At 46.5% G+C, this 23,420-nt stretch overlaps 1 protein-coding gene across 2 annotated transcripts in view; it reads right to left on the bottom strand.

The window, feature by feature from the left end:
• The window catches only part of washc5 (WASH complex subunit 5), a 67,072-nt gene that overhangs the window by 22,836 nt on the left and 20,816 nt on the right, over window positions 1-23,420 (bottom strand). For both annotated transcript variants that reach the window (XM_078539963.1, XM_078539964.1), the window contains 9 exons: window positions 20,929-21,041; window positions 15,933-16,099; window positions 13,750-13,825; window positions 12,363-12,473; window positions 9,377-9,517; window positions 8,679-8,759; window positions 6,002-6,103; window positions 5,185-5,364; window positions 2,617-2,741 (listed from right to left, as the gene is read on the bottom strand). In XM_078539963.1, coding sequence (XP_078396089.1) covers window positions 2,617-2,741; window positions 5,185-5,364; window positions 6,002-6,103; window positions 8,679-8,759; window positions 9,377-9,517; window positions 12,363-12,473; window positions 13,750-13,825; window positions 15,933-16,099; window positions 20,929-21,041 — 1,096 coding nt within the window. The remainder of the gene's footprint in view (window positions 1-2,616; window positions 2,742-5,184; window positions 5,365-6,001; window positions 6,104-8,678; window positions 8,760-9,376; window positions 9,518-12,362; window positions 12,474-13,749; window positions 13,826-15,932; window positions 16,100-20,928; window positions 21,042-23,420) is intronic.

The raw sequence follows: 23,420 nt of genomic DNA, 5'->3' as shown, positions 1-23,420 counted from the left end.
ACAGCAATTTGGTACATGCTGGGCCACCCCAAAATGTAGTTTAGAGTCAGTCATTTCTGAGAGACATCAGAATGAGAAAAGTCATGTTAAAAAGTGACACAGGGGCTTCCAGGGGTTGGGATTAAGACTCACTGCACATTCCTGACCACAGGCAGGATAGGCACTGACTGGATGCCAAGCGAACCTCCAAAGAGAAGGGGCAAAGGAAGAAATTAAAGGGAAAGTGGTATCAGGTTTCTCTCTCTATAACCATGCCCTGGAAGAAACCTGGGAGCAGGTGGTCAAAAGGGCCAAGTGCAAAATAGAAAATAGTTAACACACTATCTCTCTCACCTACACAGATGCACACACACACACAATAAACAGGGAACACAGATGGTGAAGCTATGTAGGATGAAGTGAAGGCAGCATGATGCTGTAACATGATGGAGCATCACCATATTTATCACCCATGTCCTTAATCCTGCAACTGAATGGAGATAAGGATGTGGGAAGAGGGACAGAGAGGGGGACGGACGGGGGTGGGGGGGAGAGAGAGAGGGGGACGGACGGGGGTGGGGGGGAGAGAGAGAGGGGGACGGACGGGGGTGGGGGAGAGAGAGAGGGGGACGGACGGCGGGGGGGAGAGAGAGAGGGGGACGGACGGAGGGAGAGAGAGAGGGGGACGGACGGAGGGAGAGAGAGAGGGGGACGGACGGAGGGAGAGAGAGAGGGGGACGGACGGAGGGAGAGAGAGGGGGACGGACGGAGGGAGGGGGGAGAGAGAGGGGGACGGACGGAGGGAGGGGGGAGAGAGAGGGGGACGGAGGGAGGGAGGGGGAGAGAGAGGGGGACGGAGGGAGGGAGGGGGGAGAGGGGGACGGAGGGAGGGAGAGAGAGAGGGGGACGGACGGAGGGAGAGAGAGAGGGGGACGGACGGAGGGAGAGAGAGAGGGGGACGGACGGAGGGAGAGAGAGAGGGGGACGGACGGAGGGAGAGAGAGAGGGGGACGGACGGAGGGAGAGAGAGAGGGGGACGGACGGAGGGAGAGAGAGAGGGGGACGGACGGAGGGAGAGAGGGGGACGGACGGAGGGAGAGAGAGAGGGGGACGGACGGAGGGAGAGAGAGAGGGGGACGGACGGAGGGAGAGAGAGAGGGGGACGGACGGAGGGAGAGAGAGAGGGGGACGGACGGAGGGAGAGAGAGAGGGGGACGGACGGAGGGAGAGAGAGAGGGGGACGGACGGAGGGAGAGAGAGAGGGGGACGGACGGAGGGAGAGAGAGAGGGGGACGGACGGAGGGAGAGAGAGAGGGGGACGGACGGAGGGAGAGAGAGAGGGGGACGGACGGAGGGAGAGAGAGAGGGGGACGGACGGAGGGAGAGAGAGAGGGGGACGGACGGAGGGAGAGGGGGAGGGGGACGGACGGAGGGAGAGAGAGAGGGGGACGGACGGAGGGAGAGAGAGAGGGGGACGGACGGAGGGAGAGAGAGGGGGGGACGGACGGAGGGAGAGAGAGGGGGGGACGGACGGAGGGAGAGAGAGGGGGACGGACGGAGGGAGAGAGAGGGGGACGGACGGAGGGAGAGAGAGGGGGACGGACGGAGGGAGAGAGAGGGGGACGGACGGAGGGAGAGAGAGAGGGACGGCGGGAGGGAGAGAGGGACGGCGGGAGGGAGAGGGGGACGGACAGAGAGAGAGGGGGACGGACAGAGAGAGAGGGGGACGGCGGGAGAGAGAGGGGGACGGCGGGGGAGAGAGGGGGACGGACAGAGAGAGAGGGGGACGGACAGAGAGAGAGGGGGACGGACAGAGAGAGAGGGGGACGGCGGGAGAGAGAGGGGGACGGCGGGAGAGAGAGGGGGACGGACAGAGAGAGGGGGACGGACAGAGAGAGAGGGGGACGGACAGAGAGAGAGGGGGACGGACAGAGAGAGAGGGGGACGGCGGGAGAGAGAGGGGGACAGACAGAGAGAGAGAGGGACAGACAGACAGAGAGAGAGAGGGACAGACAGAGAGAGAGAGGGACAGACAGAGAGAGAGAGGGACAGACAGAGAGAGAGAGGGACAGACAGAGAGAGAGAGAGGGACAGACAGAGAGAGAGAGAGGGACAGACAGAGAGAGAGAGAGAGGGACAGAGAGAGAGAGAGAGGGACAGACAGAGAGAGAGAGGGACAGACAGAGAGAGAGAGGGACAGACAGAGAGAGAGAGGGACAGACAGAGAGAGAGAGGGACAGACAGAGAGAGAGAGGGACAGACAGAGAGAGAAAGAGAGAGAGACAGTGAGAGAGAGAGAGACAAAGAGAGAGAGAGACAGAGAGAGAGAGAGAGACAGAGAGAGAAAAAGAAATGGGCTAGAAGCCTGGGTAGAACACACTACAATACCTCCAAGCACTCAGTGTGGAAGAACGCTGCATGGTTTAGGAGGTGAGTAGAAAGAAATGGGAGGAAGGGGTGGGGTTGGTAAACCTTTAACTGGTAGTTCAACCATGATTTAGTCATTCTTCTTGATCCAAATTGTCTGGCTTCCCGACTCCCAACCAACCTTTCATTATTATTCTGATCCTCAAAAGAGAACAAAGAGATGCCTGGGGAATACCATGGCAACGGGACAAGAAATTACAAAACACTCACTTGGGATCGGTGATTCTCAGAATTTCACTGCAGAGCCGACCAATGAACGTCACAGATTCGTCGACCGGTTGGAATTTGGGTATGGGAATGTGGGTGGACTGGTACATGCTCTGCCAGTCTAGTATCTACAAGAAAACAGAAACATTTTGTTAATCAAACATGAAAATCTCGGAGTCAAAGCCATGTCCTTTACCCACTTCATTAACTAGGATTCAGTTATCACTCGGAGGGGCGTTTCCACAATGTTTTAATTTAATACGTAGGCACCCGGTTCACCCACAATTCAAGTGAAAGACCGATTTGACAATTCAAAACAGGTCAAGAAAATTTTGAGGACTAGGGAGTTAAAAGGCTTGAATCAATTTTCATTGCTTAAAAACCCGGAGCGCATTTTGGAAAATGTGTTTTCCCTAAGAATGTAACCTCTCCCAGTGTTAACACAGAAATTTAATACTTCCAACTTCCCTGTTCAGTATTAATGTGAACCTATCATTCTCTTTCAGAGGCAGATACAACTGCTGTGAGATACTAACATTTTCTTCTTTCTATTCATTTTCCAGCATTCCCAATTTTTCTTTTTTACGTCTCAATGTTATGATTACACAGTCTTAGGTCACACATCACTTAGGTGACGATATTTACCAAAGGACTGGAGTTATACCACTCACCGTGCACCACACCAAGCTTAGTGGCAAAAAAAGGCTGTGCATGCCTCGGCTTGGAGGTATGCACGGAGCCCCATTCCTCAGGGATTGGAGTTCAATCTTGTGTAAGCATGTTCAGTTTCTCACACAAGATCCAAGATATTGAAATAAAATAAGCCTATGGAGTGCCTGGGAATTCCAACGCGTTCTGAACTGTAACTTCAACCAGGTTTAAGTTACTCTGCTTCCAGTGTGAATGCAGTGCGAGGTGTCTTTGTGGGGAAACGCAGTAGGAATCTCACACCAGTGGGTTTCCTGGAATTTGGACATACTGCAACTGCAGAAACGGTGGCGGAGTTGTAATGTCAGTGGACTCGTCAACCAGAGGCTCGTGGCTAATGCTCTGGGTAAATGGGTTCAAATCCCACCAGGACAGCTGGTGGAACTTAAATTCAATGGAGTATAAAGCTCGTCACAGTAATGCCAACCATGACAACCATCATCGATTGTTGTAAAAACCCATCTGGTTCAGCAATGGCCTTTCGGGAAGGAAATCTGCCGGCCTTACTTGGTCTGGCCTATATGAGACTCTAGACCCACAGCAAGATGGTTAACTCTTACCCACCCTCTGAAATGGCCTAGCAAGACACGCAATTCAAGGACAATTAAGGACGGGCAAAAAAATGTTGGCCTTGCCAGCGACGCTCACAATCACATGAAAAAATAGTTTTACAGAAAGCATGAATATTAAGTTGAAGCCATTTTGCATCAGCACAAAAGTGCACTTTTTACACATTTCAAGCAAAACATTAAATTTTTAAAAAACTTGACAATTAAAATAGTCTCAACCGCGTAGCAACATAAGAATTACCAGACAAAAGGAGACCAATGGTCTATCCAGTTGCCCTTCTACCATCCTAGTGTTTATATGATGGAGCTGTTGGCCTTGTCATGGTAATTTAATCTCTGTCAATTAGTCTGCAGCAGACCCAGAGGTGACACAAGGAAAATGTCATTGGTGGAAAGCTTTGGGAACTATAGGTTCAAGGTGACCTTTATCCTCCCAAAAGCATGCAACACTTCCCACGTCACAACTCAAATTAGTCATGTACCACACTCCAAAAAATCATATCTTTAAGCAATCTATCAAATTTATAATATCTTTTGAAAACTGCATTCAAGATTACAATCGGGCATACAGTGATTCAAAACCAGAGGTTAGATGTAATGCCAAGCAGGCAACATGCTAACAACGATATTTTGAAAACCCATTAACAAAGGAGTCAAACTAATTTAATTGCTGATATTGTACTTGCTTTAAAGTCCTGCAGGTTGAAACATAAATGCTGAGCACAAAAATATGAGTTTTGTTTGCTAATTTACCTACAGTACACACCTGAGAACAATGATGAGCACAAATACTCAAACTGAATTCATCACTGTCATATTTCTGGCTAGGCGGTGGGTTTGGGGTATGGGGAGGGAAGACTTGTTATTTGTATACCAATTGTGAGCACATATAAAGGGACATTTATTGAAACTGTGGGGCGGTTGAATTAGGAAGCATATGCCTGTAATGTTTCACTCTGTAAATAAATGTAAGACTGAGTAAATATTGGCTGCAGGACTATCCTTCACCAACTCGTTCTTCTTGAAATAGAATAAGCACACACCTAACAGCGCCTGTTACTTTCAGGTGGGTGCACTAGCATCAACTAGCATTGGCTGCAGAAGCGTTAGGCCAGGTAAATAGAAGGGCCTAACATGGCAGGGAAAATAGCTAGGGCAGAAGAAACAGAAATAGAAGGTAAACAAAAGGGCCTAAAGTGGCAGGGCAGATAGCTAGGGCAGAAGAAGCCAAAATATTTCAAAAGCAAAAACGATACAAGTAGTCATGCAAATTTACATTTTCTCTGAGAATTACCTTTGTCCTCAAGAAATTATTGCACTCCTGTTCCACATTGTAGTTGATTATTCGAGACACCTCCTCCTGCCATATCTTCAGCCCATAAATGCTGACGTAATCTTGTATATATTCAAAGGAACGGTAGAATCCATCCATCGTGGCAGCCATCTCTGTCAGTTTGGGCATCAGTTCACTCGTCTGTGTTAAAGAAACGTCAAGTATTCGAAGCTTTTAAAATGCACTTCCAATATAAACCAGTACGATGAACAGCACTTCACAGCTAGGCTGTCAGTAAGTTCTTACCTTCTGTATTCAGAATGTCTAGCTTTTAAGTGTAATGAGAAATTTAGAATGCATTCTAAAGTTGGTACAAATCAGAAGTAGGTTCTATAAAACATAGACAGCCTTCTGAAATAAAAATCTCACTGAGCTATATCACGGTATGCAAGAATAGTGAATGATGATCTCAACCTTAAAGGGACCTCTGCCCGTCTTCCTTTTCCCAGTTGTATGGTCTCCACCCAAAAGTGAACTTGAATTTACTCTCTACAGACCCACGCAGGGTAACTTGCAACATGCCTATAACTTCATAATCCACACATGTCTAAATCCAATGCCACACGTCTTTGGTGAGAGGCAGACTCCGCCTTCAGGGTACTGAGGGCCGAGTCAGTGGGGCTCAGTAGAGATTAGGGCCCTCCGCCCCCGCAAGGGTTTTCCCCTCCCATCACAAATCTAAATCAGGTCTTTAAACAAAAAAAATCCTTCCAACACACGACTCAAGACTCTGAAGCATGGAGAACCTGTACTTGGTATAATTGTCACATCCTCTCACCTTAGCTTTAGGGTTAAAGATGAGGCCCTTGTGAAGAGCATAGGCAACTCGCCTGACCAACTCCTTCCGTATCCCATCTTCCAACAACTGCTTAGGATCCACCTAGTTTAAACAAACGCACAAAGGGAGGGATTTTAAATTCAAAGCCTCTTCTAGGCTGAGCACTTTAGATAAAAGCCGAAAAGCTAAATTTCCCTGAAAAATTGGGCTGCATTTTACAGCCCCCACCCCCATTCCCACCCCCACCGGTGTATTTGAACATGGTGGTGATGGTGGGGGATGGGCCTATAAAATAAAGCAGTTGGCGAGAGCAGCTGTCAGGCAGGAAGCGGGCGGGGCACTTTTTTGGGGGCACCCGTTTGCCCTTCGAGGCACCCCCTCCATCGAGGTTGTATCTGCCCCTTTAACCCTCTCCCTCTGACCTCTCAAACCCTGCCTCCCCCCACCTCGATGGGGTCTGCTAGTCAGGCACGTCCAAAATCCAGACCTCCCTTTAAGCCTTCTCCCTCAGGGGCTGCCTGTAGTCCCAGCAGTAGCATTCGGGGGCTGCCTATAGGGGACTTCTCCCTCGGGGACTGCCTGTAAACCCAGCAGTGATGTTTGGGGGCTGCCTGTAGGGGACTTCTCCCTCGGGGACTGCCTGTAGACCCAGCAGTGATGTTTGGGGGCTGCCTGTAGGGGACTTCTCTCTCGGGGACTGCCTGTAGACCCAGCAGTGACGTTCGGGGGCTGCCTGTAGGGGACTTCTCCCTCGGGTGCTGGCTGTAGGGGACTTCTGCCTCGGGGGCTGCCTGTAGTCCCAATCCTGGGGGCTGCTGGGATTACTGAGCTGCTGGTTTAGGGCAGGACTTAATCCCAGTTGGGTGTGGATGTCCCACTCTGAAACAATTAAGGCTGCTCCCAGCATAACAAGGCTACAGGCAGCCGGATTTCAGGTGGACAGGCTGACTGGTAACGTTTCAGTCGGGGGCGGGGGAGGGGGCTGAAATACAACATCCCATAAAATCCAGCCCATTGTCTTACCCTCAGCACCCCCCTTATGAACAAAAGAAGCAGATCTGACTAAACATCTGGTTAATATATTGCGACACCAAAATGAAAACAATGGTTTTGACAGGTTAGGCGGGGGCTGCAAGGCAACTGAATTGATGTGGGGGGGTTTCCTAGTTTAATACTGATAGTTATGGATGGTCACACGGATTGCTACATTCTTTAATATTTATCAGTCAGCTCCACTGATGAAACATTCTTCTTTTTTTCATTTATTCCTGAAATTTCTTGGTGCACGGATTTTTGTTTAAAAAAAAAATGGGGCAACTCAATGAGATTCCGCATTCTTCTTTCAGCTAGCTTTTAAAGGGAGCTGAACAGAATTACTGAAGTTATTCAGACAGTTCTAGCCTACCTTTTAAGTATGAATGAAGAAACGTTCTGGACATTTCCCCAAATCAATTGCATGAGTTAAAATTGCAGTTTTCTAAAAAAAAAATATTAAATGCATTTTATAACTTTCCCTCTATTTGCATCACTATTCGTTCGAAAAGACGGGAAAGCGACCTGCCCTCCCTCCCAAGCTTCTCTTTCCCTTTTATGGTGGTCAGGAAGTGCATGAAAACTGCTTTGCAAATCATGCCACCCACTGCCCTCCCTGTAACAAAAGCATTCGACCTCTGCTCAGCATCACACCATTGGGTGATCAGGAACTCCCTGTGTAAGAAACTGCTCCAAATCCACATACTGTCACCAAGTGGCACAGCACCACCAAGCTTGCTTCACCATCACCCTACAGTTAACTGCTTGAGCAGAGATACGGCATTGCCACATTTTGATCTTTCACTGTTGGGAGTGTCGCTAAAACAGCATCTGTGAATACACCGAGATTAGGAAAGCATTTAATCCGATGTGACACGGTATTGGATTACAAGTATCGTGCAGTCAGGGATATATATATATTTTCCCACTGTAAGATGACACAGGAATAGGAACAGGAACCATTTGACAAAACTGATAGTACAGCGTGTGATAGTCTGGACTGAATTCTCTCCATTGCAGATCGTAACAATAATCTTGTGAATCAGCACAACCAGGAGCAGTAAAGCAGAACTAAAGATGCTCTGAAGAAGAGTCATACAGAGTCGAAACGTTAACTCTTGTTGTTCTCTCCACAGATGCTGTCAGACCTGCTCAGTTTTCCCGGCATTTTGTGTTTTTGCTTCAGAACTAAAACAGGATCAGACTTCATTCCGAAAAGGCAGACAAGGACTGTTTATTTCAACATCTAAATCTCAGCCAGTTTCACCCAACACAAGCCTCTTCTTCATGCAACACCCATAATAATGGAGCAAAAATGGTACTTCCTGGTTGTTGGGAAATTTATGAGGAAAGTTTTAACTGTGTCCAGAATCTTTACACTTTGAGATTATCTAGTAATACTCCCCTTTCCACTAATGTTGCGCAATCCAGACACAGATTCAAAGAGTGGCCCCAGAACTTGCCCTGCAGCAGCTGGATTAAGTATTTGTTAACCTGTGTCTTTCCGTCACAGATTGCCAGAAGCCAAGTCATCTGCACGTAACAGCTGAAGCAATTAATAGTATTCGTGTTTGAGAAACCGGGAAGTAAAATATCCTCAAATTTCCAATGTGACACGAACGCAGCTCGAAAGGTTTTCACTTGCCTTGATAATGCCAACAAGCGTAGTCTTCATCATGAGAATGCCTTCAGTGAAAATTGATATTGCATGAGTAAGTCTTGCAACCTTAGAGCGAAGGGGATACAAAAGGAAAGAGCAATAGTGATAAAAAGGTAATGATCAGTTCATGTTCTTCTGACATATCAGCTGGTTGCACATTCACCACTCCAGGACCCTAGCCCATCATCTGGACCAACAGTTCAGTGCAGCTCTCTAGGCTTTGGCAAATGAGATGTTAGCTGTGCAGGTGGATGCGGATAGGATACATTCTTTTCTTTTTAAGCTGAAGGGACACGGTGTTCAGGAGGGGGGAGGAACACGGTGTTCAGGAGGGGGAGGAACACCTGCAAACGATGTGGTGAAACACAAAAAAAAAATTGCCAAACGTTTGATGAAGATTGAGCCCCTTTAACAACTTATTTTTAAAAATGCATAAGACAAAAATAGCAAAGATCACCTCACAGGTAATCCGCATTAACAGCTGTGTTTTCAACGACACCACATAAGACAAGAGTTTATAATGCACACCATCCTCCTTAACGTACACCACCCTCCTTAAGCTCGACCCATGGAGTCCACACAAAGCAAGCAAGCAGCCTGCACACCATGGATTGATTCCATTCAGCCAAGTCCAATGGCTTTTGTCCTCTCTGACCCATCCAAAATCCATCGTGCCCTCATACCTCATATCTTGAGCCAAGCTGCGCATAATCCTTCAGCTTGTCTTTATCCAGTCTAGTTGGAACTTCCATTATGCTGTGCGTTTGGAGCTTGATAATCTTTGCCAAGGATGTAAACATACTCTCTGGAATAATCTGCAAAACCTACACACAAGGGTTGGTTTTTAAAAAAATAATACTATTACCTTTTCCAGTGATGTCTGTTACGTTAAACAGTGATAAGTTGCACGTGGTTGAAGGCAAGGTTTTCCATTTATGATACAGTACCATGTTGCTCAAAAAAACTGAACTCAAAAGGTCGACTTAAATACAAGTTCAACAAGGAACCAACTCAAAACAGTACAAATCTGGTGGAATGAAACACTGAACAAACATGTAACCGTACACAGAAACGATGCTGAACAAAATACATTGAAGTTCAATGCAGAGAAATGTGAGGTGATTCATTCTGGTAGGAAGAACGGGGAGGGACAATATAATAAAGGGTACAACTCTAAAGGGAGTGTTGGAGCAGCGGGACCTGGGTGTATATGTGCATAAGTCATTGAAGGTGGCAGGACAGGTTGAGAGTGCGGTTAATAAAGCATACGGTATCCTAGGCTTTGTTAATAGGAGCGTACAGTACAAGGCCAAGGAGGTTATGTTGAACTTGTAAAGGACACTAGACCTGAGCGTCCAGTTCTGGGTGCCACTTTAGGAAGGACGTGAAGACATCGGAGCGAGTGCAGAAAAGATTCACGGGAATGGTTGCAGGGATGAGGAACTTCAGTTATAAAGACAGACTGGAGAAGTTAGGACTGTTTTCCTTGGAGAAGGCTGAGGGGAGATTTAATGGAGGTGTTCAAAATCATCAGGGGTCTAGACAGAGTAGATAGGGAAAAGCTGTTCTCACTTCTGAAGGGATCAAGAACAAGTGGGCACAGATTTAAAGTAATTGACAAAAGAAGCAAAATCAATACAAGAAGCAGCTTTTTCACGCAACGAGTGGTTAAGGTGTGAAAGGCGCTCCTGAGTGTGTGGAGAAGGCATGTTCAATCGAAACATTCAAAGGGGAATTGGACTGCAATTTGAAAAGGAACAGTGTGCAGGGCGACAGGGAGAAGCCAGGACAATCCCACCGTGGCAGCTTTGGAGTTTAATTTCAATTAATAAATCTGAAGTTGAAAACTAGTCTCAATAACGGTGACCGTGAAACTATCATCGATTGTTGTAAAAACCCATCTGGCTCACTGATGTCCTTTAGGGAAGGAAATCTGCCATCCTGACCTGGTCTGGCCTACATGTGACTCCAGGCCCACAGCAATGCGGTTGACTCTTAACTGCCCTCCAAAATTAAGCCACTCAGTTCAAGGGCAATTAAGGATAGGCAACAAACGCTGGCTTTGCCAGCGGCAACCACACCCCATGAAAGAATAAATTTTAAAAAAAGAATGGCACTAGGTGAATTGCTCATTCAGAGAGCCGGCGCAGACACAATGGGCCGAATGGCCTCCTTCTACACTGTAACAGTTTTGTGATTCTGTGATGGGATAAAGTGTCCGTCGAACCAACAAAACCAGAAGCAGCTTGAATTTATATAAACCCTTTAACAAATATCTCAGGATGCTTCTTCACAGAGGTATAGAGGAAAATGAACACCGAACCAAAGGATATATGATAGGTGGGGGATCAAAATCTTGGTCAAAGGGTGTCTTAAAGGTAGAGTAGTTTAGGCACGGATTTACAGAATGATGGGGCCTAGGTGACTCACAGCACAGTCATCCATAGTGGAACAAGGAGAGGGAATTCATAGATCAAAGAGCTTGGGGTTGGGAGGGGTGCGGGTGGGGGTGAAAGAATAAGTAGTAGAGGTTGAGGAGGTTACAAGGTGGGTGGGTGGAGGGGGGGCGGTGGGGGGGGTGAGGCCATGAAGTGATTTGAACAGAAATCGGAACTTCAATCTGAGATGGTGGGACAGCAAAGATGTGGATGATGGCCAAGCACGACCTGCTGTGGGACCAGATATGGGCGGCAGAGTTTTGGATGAGCTAAAAGCTGAGCTTTATACTGGGTGCAGGGTAGAGGTCAAAAGGCAAGATGACAAACCCATGAATTAGGGTTTCAGCAGCGGATGGGCTGCATGTAAGGAAATAGGACTGCAAGTAAGTAGGAAATGTTCCTGAGCTGGATGTACATGGTCTTTGTGATGGAGAGGAGATTGAGTTACACCTTGACTCCAATAGGATCGCCAGGTCTGAAAAAAGTCTGCTTCAGCTTGAGACAGTCAAGGAGGGAAATGGAAGGAGCGACGGTGCTGGAGTTTGTGCCAGGAACCAAAGTTGATGTCTTCTTTTCTTGAGAAGGAGGAGGTGTTAACAGCAACTCTGAAAGGAGAGGGAACGGTGCAAGAGGAGATGGAACCATTTATAATATAAGATAGCATGGGTGCCAGGAAGGGAAGGTGAGTAATAAGGAGTTGAGTGGGAATGGTATCGAGAGGGCAGCAGGAAAATGTCAACTAAGATGAGATCATTGAGTGCATGACAGAAGGTGGAGCAAAATGGAGTGAGAGATAAAGGCTCAGGGCTAGAGGAGGGGGGAAAATTCTGCTTTTTTAAAAAATTCATTCATAGGATGTAGGCGTCACTGGCTAGGCCAGCATTTATTGCCCATCCCTATTTGCCCTTGAGGTGGTGGTGGTGGTGGTGAGCTGCCTTCTTGAACCACTCCAATCCATTTGGTGTAGGTGACGAAGAGGGAGAGGAAGGAAGGGAGGGAGAAGGCCTGGAGAGAAAGAAAAGTAGTTATAGTGAAGTGGCTGAAGACAGGTTGAGTATTGATAAAATCACAGGAGATACCATGGGAGATGGTGAGACTGAAGGGGTGAATATAGTTGAGGGTATTTCAGTGGTGGGAGAAGTTTAGAGGGAAATAGAAACCTACAGCTCTGTTTACAAAGTGCTAACTGGCTTAATGGAAGTGGCCATTCATTCAAGCTCCCAAGACTCACCTTTCTAACATAAGCCACAAGCTCTCCAGAATAATACTGGGACACGCTCAGAAGGTCAGGACTGTTGGCTTGGTTTATTCGCATCAGCGGAAGATCAAGAGCTGATGCCAACTGAAACAACAGAATGAATTATCCACCAATATGAAACCTTATTAAACCACAAAACCTCAGATCCATTGACAATATTTATTAGTTTCACTTTCAAAAGCTTGTTTTTTTTTAAAAAAAATAATTCTCAGCATGCAGGCATCACTGGCAAGGCCAACATTGATTGCCCATCCCTAGTTGACCCAAGTGGGTGACAGTGGGCCTTAGGTGAAGGAATCGAAAGTTGCCGACATGGAGGTGGTACAGTAGGTGGTGTGGATGGGAACACAAAGGTGTAAATGGACAATGATCGATTAACTGAGTGGGCAAAGCTGCAGCAGGGGGAGTTCAACGGTGGGGGGGCGGAGGGGAGCCGTCCACTTTGGACGCAAGAAAAATAAATCAGAATTATTTTCTAAATGTTAAAAAGTTTGGAACTTTAGAAGAGCAAAGCAATTTAGGGATCCATATAGAGAAAGTATTAAAAGTTAACAGACAGGTACCAAAGGAAATAAAAAACCCAATGGAATGTTGTTCTTTATCTCAAGAGGACTGGAATATAAAAGGGTGGAGGTTATGTTGGTTACATAAAACTCTGGTTGACCCCATCTGGAGTACTGCATTCAGTCTGGGCACCGCACCACAGTAAAGATAATATTGGTCTTGAAGTGGGTCCAGTGCAGATTCACCAGATTGATACCAGCGCTACAAAAAGCAAAAGGAGATATTGAACAATGTCCAAATATAACATTTGAACAGCGTGATTTCCAAGCAGAGCATGATATTTAATAATATCAATGATCTGTGCAGTACACTGTTAAGACAAAGATGATACCCACAGTGCACCCACTCAACGAAAAGTCAAACTCAGCCAAGCTGGCTAGCAAAAGGTGCATTTCAGGCACGAGTCACTTTTCCCCAGCAGAGGAGGGAGAATGCGAGCACAAATCTTTCCTCTCGGTATTTGGATAAACAGCAGACATGCGGGCGCTGGCTGTCTGCTCGTCATCTCAGCTGTTGCATAGTATAAAACACAGGGCAATCAAAAAAAAATGGAAAAGGGCAAGAGAGGGTTCAGCTTTTTGTTAAAATTAATCGAATTCTTGTCATTCCCAGGATCGCTGGCAGCATAATTACAGAATGAGGCTTCCTGGTGAGCCGGTCAAGAGAAACTTAGTGCCAGCTATTTCCGGACAAGCTCACTGCCAATTAATGACCCGCTCATTCGTCTTGCAATTCCATCAATTCAATAGTTTAACCATTTCTGTACCCTACTGCTTTCTGACTCCTCTCCACTCACCTTTAAAAACGTTGCTTTAAGTTTGGTTACCATGAAAGGGCTGACCCGGATACCTTCCTGCATGATAGTTGTGTAGCTGTGGATAAGTAGCATCATGTTAGTCATAGCCCAGAGGCACAGGTCAACTGCAGCAATGCACATCTTGAGAGACGTAAACGGAAGACAAAAAGTGAAGGACAAAAAGCGAAACAAAAATTAATTAACGTAAGTAAATGAGGAAATTAACGACATGAACAGAAATAATTTCAAGGAGCTCAGGAGTTAAATTCATGCAACTCAGCCATTGACTTCCGAAAGCAATTCATTATTTTGATTTTTAATCGATTCAGCTTTGGAGCTTCCAACAATCCTGACAAGACATTGCTGAAGTTTCACATTTTATCTGAAACTTGGAGTGTATCTTTGCATCGTAACTACACTCAAGACGTTTGAGAGGGCACAAGGAATTCAGGTGGTCTCCTCCACTTTTCCATTATCAGTAACTTGAACCAACGAGCCATGTAATTTTCTTTTGTTGTGCAAAGCCTATTCACTTAAGCGCACAAGACCGTTAGATTTTGCAGGGCCGAGCATGCGCGTCAACTTAAAGGGGCCAAATTGTGCTTGGCCTGCACGGTAACTTCTGAGTTGCTGCATGGCCACACACACACGAGGGACGGGATTGGCTCTTGCCTTTTCAAAAGGCGACTTTGGCAACATCACCGCAGTTTGCACATTCCAAATCGCTAAACTTACCTGGTTAGCTCTGCCCATTTTACTAAAATGTGGAACGAGTTGCATTTTCGTAAGCCCAATGATGGGTTTGTGACAAAGGCAAAATTGCAACAACAGTTTCAAGCTTTGCGAGATCCAAAAACCGTTTTTAAAATATTGTTTGGTCTTCATCAAGGTTGGAGTTGGGAGGGCAGGGCAGAGGAAGGGAGAAAGGAAAAATTGAAACAATAGGGAGCACAACATGAAGGTACAAAGTTGATTCTGTTACAAGAGCAGGACACAATACTAGCACCCCCCGCCCCGCCCGGTTTGATGGTTAGCAACGTGGAAGCATGACTGGGAACCTGAAACATATGCTACTTAATCCAATTAGTTGGATCTACAGAATTGGGTGCAGTTAGCAGGTGGCACAATTGGCCAGCTTTGTACCGACAGCTAAAAACTCCAGGCACGAGTTTGTGCCGGACCCACTAAATTGGGGCTTATTAGCTCTCACACACTCCTAGGATACATTGATCAAAAAAAGTTAAGAATGCTTCTGAAATTACTGACAACGAGGAGGAAAGTACCAAGTATATGAAAACTGCAATGGGCTAAGACGATAAAGGGCTGCTACCAATTGAAAGCGCTCACACTTTATGAAAAGGAGGAGACCGTGTTAATGGAGTTTTACTTGAATGGTTTCATTTATTTGGTCATTTATTTTTGGTCCTGCAGGTTCTGTTGCACTGGGTAGCGGGATCACTGCTCCTTCAACACGACACGTGCCTCGAGCTTGCTGACATGACCTCATCCACGTCCACAATATCAGCTCGCTTAAATAATTTTAACACACTCCTGCGGATGTTGCTTCAGGCACAGAGGAACGCACAGAGGAATGGTGAGCATGGGATATCAGTGGACTGTGACAGCAGGAAAAGGTATTCGATACTCAAGAGGATTCAGCTGCAACTTCACCTGGGCAGACTGTTCACAAGAGGAGGAGGGTGGGTTTAACTGTTCTGACCCTGCAACTGAGGATACGCCAGATACCTTTAATCCAACAGAGGATTTCACAGAATGACATATTTGTTATGGTGCAGAGGAGGCCATTCAGTCCATTGTGTCTGCACTGGCTCTCCGAAACAGCAATTCACCTAGTGCCATTCCCCGCCTTCTCCCCATAACCCTACACATCCTTCCTTTTCAGTTTGAATGCCTCAATTGAACAGGCCTCCACCACATTCTCAGGCAGTGCATTCCGGACCTTAATCACTCGCTGGGTGAAAATGTTTTTCTTCGTGTCGCTTTTGCTTCTTTTGCAAATTACTTTAAATCTGTGCCCTCTCGTTCTCGATCCTTTCACGAGTGGGTACAGTTTGTCCCTATCTACTCTGTGATTTGAGGGCAACGTGGGGGCTTAGAGTAAACTTGCAACATTTAAATGATGGGATTTCAAGACTTCCCTGATGATCTTAGAATGATCCTACCTGTCAATAAGCTGCCAGGCGTATGACAAGTCCCCTACAATCTGCATGGTGATGAGGACCTCCTCTTTAATGTTTATGGTGCGAATCATCTGATGGAGAAACTTGCGAGTGTCAGCCAAGAACTGGCAGATCTGCAAATTTGATTCCAATTGGTGGAACTCTTGGACCTGTTTTAAGAAATGACAAATTCTTAGCATTAGCATTGTGGAGGCGAGAGATATCTGAAAGTTAAGACATTACTTTAACCCTCAAGAATGTTAATATCTCTGCTACACCTCGGGTTCCTCAAAAGTATCAAACAGTAGAATTTTAGAATATTTGATAGCACCTTATATAAATTTATTAACTTGTAGCAACAGGTATGATGTGTGTGTGAGTATACTTAAAAACGTCAGGTGGACATTTCTGCGCGAAAGGATTTCAACTCCTACCTCCGGAAGAATTTCTCTTGTATCTCGGGTGAGGTCAAGGTTCTTGAGTCCAAACGGACCATGCTCAAGACCTCAATCAAAGTGAAAAGCCGTGGCGGCAACCCTAGGACCCGCTGGTGGACACCAGTGGTGAGGGAGGCTGTCAAATCGAAGATGGAAGCTTTCCGGGCAATGCCTGCGGATAGGTCCCCTGATTTGGTTGAGAGGTACCAGCAGGCCAAGAGGACTACAGCAGCACCGGTCGCTGAAGCGAAAGCTCGGGCTTGGGAGGACTTTGGAGAGACCTTGGAGACTGACTGTCGGACGGCATCAAAGTTGCCCCGGCAAACTATTTGGTGCCTGAGGAGGGGTCAGCGGAATGTCGCCCAAGATGTCCTTAGCAAGGGTGGGGGAAACGCTGACCACAGCTGGGGATATCGCCAGAGGTGGAAGGAGCACTTTGAGGAACTCCTCAACCCGGTGGACACGCCATCCTTACCGGAGGCAGCGCCAGGACCCTCCAGTGAGATCGGATCTATCACTGTTGCTGAGGTCGCTGCAGAGGTCAAGGGCCTCCGTAGCGGTAAGGCAGCAGGGGTGGATGAGATTCGTCCAGAGACGTTGAAGGTCCTGGACAATGTTGGGAGTGTCGTGGTTAACTCACCTCTTCAATGTTGCGTGAAAGGCAGGGACAGTACCACTAGATTGGCAAACTGGGGTGGTGGTCCCCATCTTCAAGAAAAGGAACCAGAGGGTGTGTTCCAATTATAGAGGGATCACACTCCTCAGCTTCCCCGGGAAAGCCTATGCCGGAGTGCTGGAGAGGAGACTCCGTCCGTTTGTCAAACCTCAGATTCATGAGGAACAATGCGGATTCTGCCCTGACCGTGGAACAGTGGGCCCAGCTCTTTGCCTCTCACTGATATTTGAGGGTTCGTGGGAGTTTGCTAATCCGGTCTACTTCTGTTTTGTAGCCCTGGAGAAGGCATACGACTGCGTTCCTCGGGATATTTTGTTGGGGGGTTCTGCGGGAATAGGAGGTGCCGGTGCCACTTCTGCGTGCTATCAAGTCCCTCTACTCGCAGAGCAACAGCTGTGTCCACATTCTCGGCTTTAAGTCAAATTCATTCAAGGTGGGTGTTGGACTCCGCCAAGGGTGCATCTCGTCCCCAATCCTGTGGATGATATTCAGGTGGCACAGGTGAGGTACGAAGAGTAACCAGTTTGGGGGCTTGTGGGTGGCATCTCTGCTGTTTGCAGATGACGTTGTGCTTCTTGCCTCATTCGGCTGTGATCTCCAGCGCACACCGGAACGTTTCACTGCCAATTGTGGTGCGGCTGGGATGCGGATCAGCACCTCCAAATCCAAAGTCATGGTTTTCTCCCAGAAAAGAGTGTGGGTTGCTCTCTCTGGGTGAGGGGGGGGGGGGGGGACAGTGACCCTTAGTGGGGGAGTTCAAGTATCTCAGATCTTGTTTGCGAGCGATGGCAGGGAGAGCGTGAGACTGACCAGCGGATCGGTGCAGCTCTACCTGTCCGTGAAGGTGAAGTGGGAGCTGAGTCTTAGGACAAAGTCTCGGTTTACCAGTTGATCTACGTCCCCATCCTCACCTATGGTCATGAGCTGTGGGTAATGACCGAAAGGATAAGATTGCGGGTGCAAGTGGCGGAAACGAGGCTTCTCCGGAGGGTTGCTGGGCGTACTCTCCGGGACAGGGTGAGCAGTTCGGCAACCCGGGAGAGCCTCAGAGCAGAGTCTGGGTCGGGAGGGGCCAGTTGAGGTGGTTCGGGCATTTGATAAGGATGCCCCCACCCCGGTCGGCTCCCATTGGAGCTGCACCGGACGCAGCCCAATGGGCAGAAACCTCGAGGCTGACCCAGGACACTCTGGAGGGATTACATCTCTCGGCTGGCTTGGGAACGTCTGGGGATCCCCCAGGAGGAACTAGGATCTGTGGCTGAGGAAAGGGGAGACTCCGTCAACCCTGGTGAGCTTATAGCCACCGCGACTCTCACCGGGAGAAGCCGTGTGAAAATGTAAAAAATGGACGGATGAATTTTAAAACTTTAGTCTTAACCTTAGCAGCTGGAATAAATGTATGAAATAAGTCACATGCATCATCATACTGTCACTGTGCTAGTCATTACCACTTCTCTGAAAATATTTTTAGCTCCCTCACCTTACCTCGGAGGTGTTTTAAGGAGCGTTATGAAATCCATTTATCTCTGTGTGCTAAATTAGCAGTCTGTGAAGATTGTAACATTTAAAGTACAGGATGTTCCAATGCTTGTTACATTGGTTCCTGCCTAGTAACAAGGATGAGACCCTCTTGGGGTGCTTTGATTGCTCACTAACCCTTGAACTGATCTGGTGACCTGATCTGGTGGGTTGGAGTCAATTTTTAGTCAGCCAGAAAAATGCCCCAGTGGTATGGGTCAAGAGACAGGGGAAAGGACCAGATCCCAGTTGAGTTAAGGAAAGGAGAAACAGTCTCCTATTAAAGAAAGAGCTTTAGGGAGCAGACTGCAAGTAAAGAGGGCTCAAGAGAAACCTGAAAGATCCACAAAGGCGGCCGAAGGTTGATGACTCCACGCTGTGGGCCATTGGGGCAGAAGTACCCCTTTGGAGACATGGTGTTCTGCTGGCACAGCCAAAGATCTGAAATTGTGCTTGGAAGATGAAGCTTGAGTGTACTCGAAGATCCAGGGGAAAGGAATCTCGGGAGATGAGATTGAAACCCTGCGAGGTGGGCCATTGTTGGAAGCTGTCCAAGTGGGAGCGATTTTTTGGAGAGAATTCCAAGGCGAGATCTTCAAAGGTGGAGATTGGAAACTCTCGTGAGAAAGACAACGTTTCAGTGAGGTTGGTTGGCTCACAATGTGACAAATGTCTGGGTGGGTTGTTGAGAAATCCATGGAATCTGTTTTGGTCGCATCTGTCATCTATTGTATAGTGTGGTGTGTCTGACCACAGTTCGTCTCTTAATTCACACGTACCTCATAATTATCCTGATTGTTAGAGCATAAGATAGATATTGTGAATTGTTTTATCTTTCTGAACTTGGAAAGTAAAGTTTATTTTCGTTTGTTCCAAACCCATGGAATCTTGTTGCTTTATTCACTTGGTAAGCATCTTGAATCTCAAACTTGATCTACTTCAAACAAAACGTTATTGGCCCCTAACCGGATGATTCTCCATGACGTGGGTCTGGCCAAGGATCGTAACAGGAGTAAAGTTAAACGTGTACTGAGCATGATTTTACAGGTCGCCCCATTCCACCAGGTTTGTGATCTCAGTCGCGCTGCTACGTATATTTGCCGAGTGGAAGAGAGAGAGGATGTGGTAAACAAAATGGAGAGATTCTTAATGCTATACCCAGCAACTCATTTCCTACTAACAGTGGCAGAGGCCTGGAAAGAGGTCATCACCAGTTCTCTCAATTGGTGCATGATCCAGGGAAACGAAAGGGGTTTTGGAACACCTTTGAGGAATTTCATGTTGTCAGGTATGCCTTAGATATTTTCTTGGGTACAGGAGTACTTGTTACCTCCATAAAAATTCTGACTGTGCTATATTCACAAGTGTGTCTATACCATTCATTATCTAATTATACAATAAAGTAATCTAAGGGTCAAACAATAGGGTCCCTTTGTGATCTGAACTTGATTCACTCTCTTTCAAACGTACCCTCAATTTCGGTTCTCCAATCTTTTTGGACACAGGCCAAAACAGTTCATTCAGATGGTGCCAGATAGTAACCACTAAACTGCTTTAACAGAATAACAGACATCACCTTCCAGAAGGAAAAAAACATCAAAACATTGAAAAATAAAATTTCAAATCCCAGTAAAAATCAGTGATACTGGCATCACTAATACCGGAGTTCCATTTCAAAGTATACAAGAACAGTTCGGAAAAGTTTTATTGGTACCCTTCATTATCAAGTTCTACTGCTTTTTCCTTAATTCAGCTAACTACAGAATGCTCCTGCCCAACGGGAGAGCAGTCCCTCTTACTTCTTCCTGGTTCGGTGATTGACCACTAGGCCAGTCAATAAAACTGTCCAGCAGCCCTTAGGCTGTGGCGTTAGGGAAAAAATATCTCCCACTATTCTCACAACGAAAAGGAGCCATTGTAGCTTGAAGGCCTGAGACGAGACAACGGATTCTCACTACTTCAATTTGAAATAAGACTTTAATCCATGACATTCCACAAACTGACTCATGTAGTTTTAATACATGGCTTCTGTGTCTGACTCATTGATAAATAAAGTCTTCATGCAGGCGGCTTCAGCTGGTAATTTTTTTTTAAGAGAATGGGTGCAAAATAATTGTTTTAAAGTACAATTTAACTTTACTGTTTTCAATCTCTTTGTGTTAAGACAAAATGAAAATCGACAAACCCTGAAGTGTGACAATGACACTATTGCAGACATTTTAATGGAAAAACATTGCAAAAGCTTCTCTTCCTGCTCTTCTGTGACTATAGCGATGCCATTGAGATGGGGCTACATTTTAAGACCCCTCACTAAATTTCCATTTCAACTTGCACATTTCATTTTGTTCAGAGCTCTGACTCATCTCACCTCTTCCAAAGCCTGGATTAACTGCACGGTCTTCCTCCCAGCTGCGGTGGAATCTTCGTAATTCAAGGAGGAAATCTGCTTCGAGATCTCCCGAAACCAGGCTTGCAGGTTTTCTGACAACAAAGAAAAAGGATTTTGAGAGGACATCGATTCTGTTGCATTATCGTAAAACACAACCATATATCATGCATCACAACAATTTTACATTTTTCTCCCTCTCTGATCCGCATGCATCACAGACCTCCACAGGGTTTTTTTAAAAATATTAATTTACAGAATGTGGGCTTCGCTGGCTAGGCCAGCATTTATTGCCCATCCCTAATTGCCCCCCCGAGAAGGTGGTGGTGAGCTGCCTTCTTGAACCGCTGCTGTCCATGTGCTGTCGGTACACTAACCGTGCTGTTAGGGAGGGAGTTCCAGGATTTTGACCCAACGACAGTGAAGGAATGGCGATATATTTCCAAGTCAGTATGGTGAGTGGCTTGGGAGGGGAGCTTCCAGGATGTAGTGTTCCCATGTATCTGCTACCCTTGTCCTTCTAGATGGTAGCGGTCGTGAGTTTGGAAGGTGCTGCCTAAGGAGGCTTGGTGAGTTTCTGCAGTGCATCTTGTAGATGGTACACACTGCTGCTACTGTGTGTTGGTGGCGGAGGGAGTGAATGTTTGTGGAAGGGGTGCCAGTCAAGCCGGCTCCTTTGTCCTGGATGGTGTCAGGCTTCTTGGCTTTGTTTCAGGCAGTGCAAGAGATCAACTCCCAGGCCAGAGCCACACTAAACCAGCCACTGTCATATGCGGGCAAAATTGACCAGCTGGTAATTTCCTTTCCCTTTTGAGAATGCAAAGAGAAATACACAACCCCAGGTTGGACCAATACCCTTGGAATTTAGAAGAATGCGAGGTGATCTTATTGAAACCTATAAGATCATGAAGGGACTTGGCAGGGTGGATGCTGAGAGGATTTTTCCCTTTGTGGGGGAGTTTAAAACTAGGGGACACTTTAAAAATTAGGGGTCTCCCCCATTTAAGAACGAGATAAGGAGAATTTTTTTCTCTCAGAGGGTTGTTAGTCTGTGGAATTCTCTTTCACAGAGAGCAGTGGAGGCTGGGCCATTGAACATATTCAAGGCTGTTGGATAGATTTTTAAATAACAAGGGAGTTGAGGTTTTTTTTAAATTCATTCATGGGATGTGTGTGTCGCTGGCTCGGCCAGTATTTATTGCCCATCCCAAATTGCCCTTGTTCAGTGGGCATTTAAGAGTCAACCACATTGCTGTGGGTCTGGAGTCACAAGTAGGCCAGACAAGGTAAGGATGATATCCTTCCCTAAAGGACATTAGTGAACCAGATGGGTTTTTACAACAATCGGCAATGGTTTCATGGTGATCATCAGAAAATTCCAGATTTTTATTGAATTCAACTTTCACCATCTGCCATGATGGGATTCGAACCTGGGTCACCAGAGCATTACACTGGCTCTCTGGAATACTAGCCTAGTGACAATACCAATACACCACCTCCCCCATTATAGGGGATTGGGGTGGGTGACAGGAAAGAAGAGTTGAGACCACAATCAGATCAACCATAATCTTATTGAATGGTGGAGCAGGTTCAAGGGGCTGAATGGCCAACTCCTCCTCCTAATTCTTGTGTTCCCAGTACCACCACATAGCAACATGTCAAGATTGGCAATTCTATAAGGCAAATGAGCATCTTGCTACTGAGTAGCTTCACTGCTAATTGAATGTACTTTTAGCTAAAATACCTCTTGGTAACAATATCAAGAGACTAATTTTTTAAAAAACTTTTATAATATTCCAGTTATAACGCATGCCCTCAACCACATTCAGTTATGATATTAGTGAAATTATCAACGCGAGTGGTGGGGAGGGCGGAGGAGGAAGGGGGAGGAAGGCTGGATAGTGCATAGGCAACTTGTGAGTTTCTTCTGTAATTCCCCACTAGCAGCGCGCCCAATTTTAATGGTATTATTGAGGCAAATCACACTGAGGAGAGGAGGAAAACCAAAACACAAGTGAAACTGTTTGGCTCTTTCATGTCAGCTATTGCTTGGTTGACTCATAAGATGTCTTCAGGTATGCCCACACACCCGCCTTCCTGGCAGACGTATGCCATGTGGTGTAGGGACAATCCAAGATGAATAAATGCACAAAAGGGTATATTGTAGATTGTACAGTCATCACTAATGTACAATTTAAAAACTCAATGAAGCAGATATGAGAGGGTGAGGCAAGACATTCATTGCTGTCATGGAATAAGGAATTATTGAACCTGCAACTACACTGTATATGCTTTATCATAATGTACGACTTTCAGGACATAAAGACAATGCACTGTCAGCGGCAAATTATACGCACATTTGTTTCATAAAGAGTGGCAGATCAGATTCAGGATGGAAAAAGCCCCAAAATTCAGAATACTTTAGGTTTGAGCATATTTAGACATTAAAAAAACAAGATGGTGGTTGGGAATAT

This window comes from Cetorhinus maximus, chromosome 4, assembly GCF_964194155.1.
Source record: "Cetorhinus maximus chromosome 4, sCetMax3.hap1.1, whole genome shotgun sequence".
NCBI classification, from domain to species: domain Eukaryota; kingdom Metazoa; phylum Chordata; class Chondrichthyes; order Lamniformes; family Cetorhinidae; genus Cetorhinus; species Cetorhinus maximus.
The sequence above is the reverse complement of the archived record's forward strand: the minus strand, read 5'-3'. Positions and strand labels throughout refer to the sequence as shown.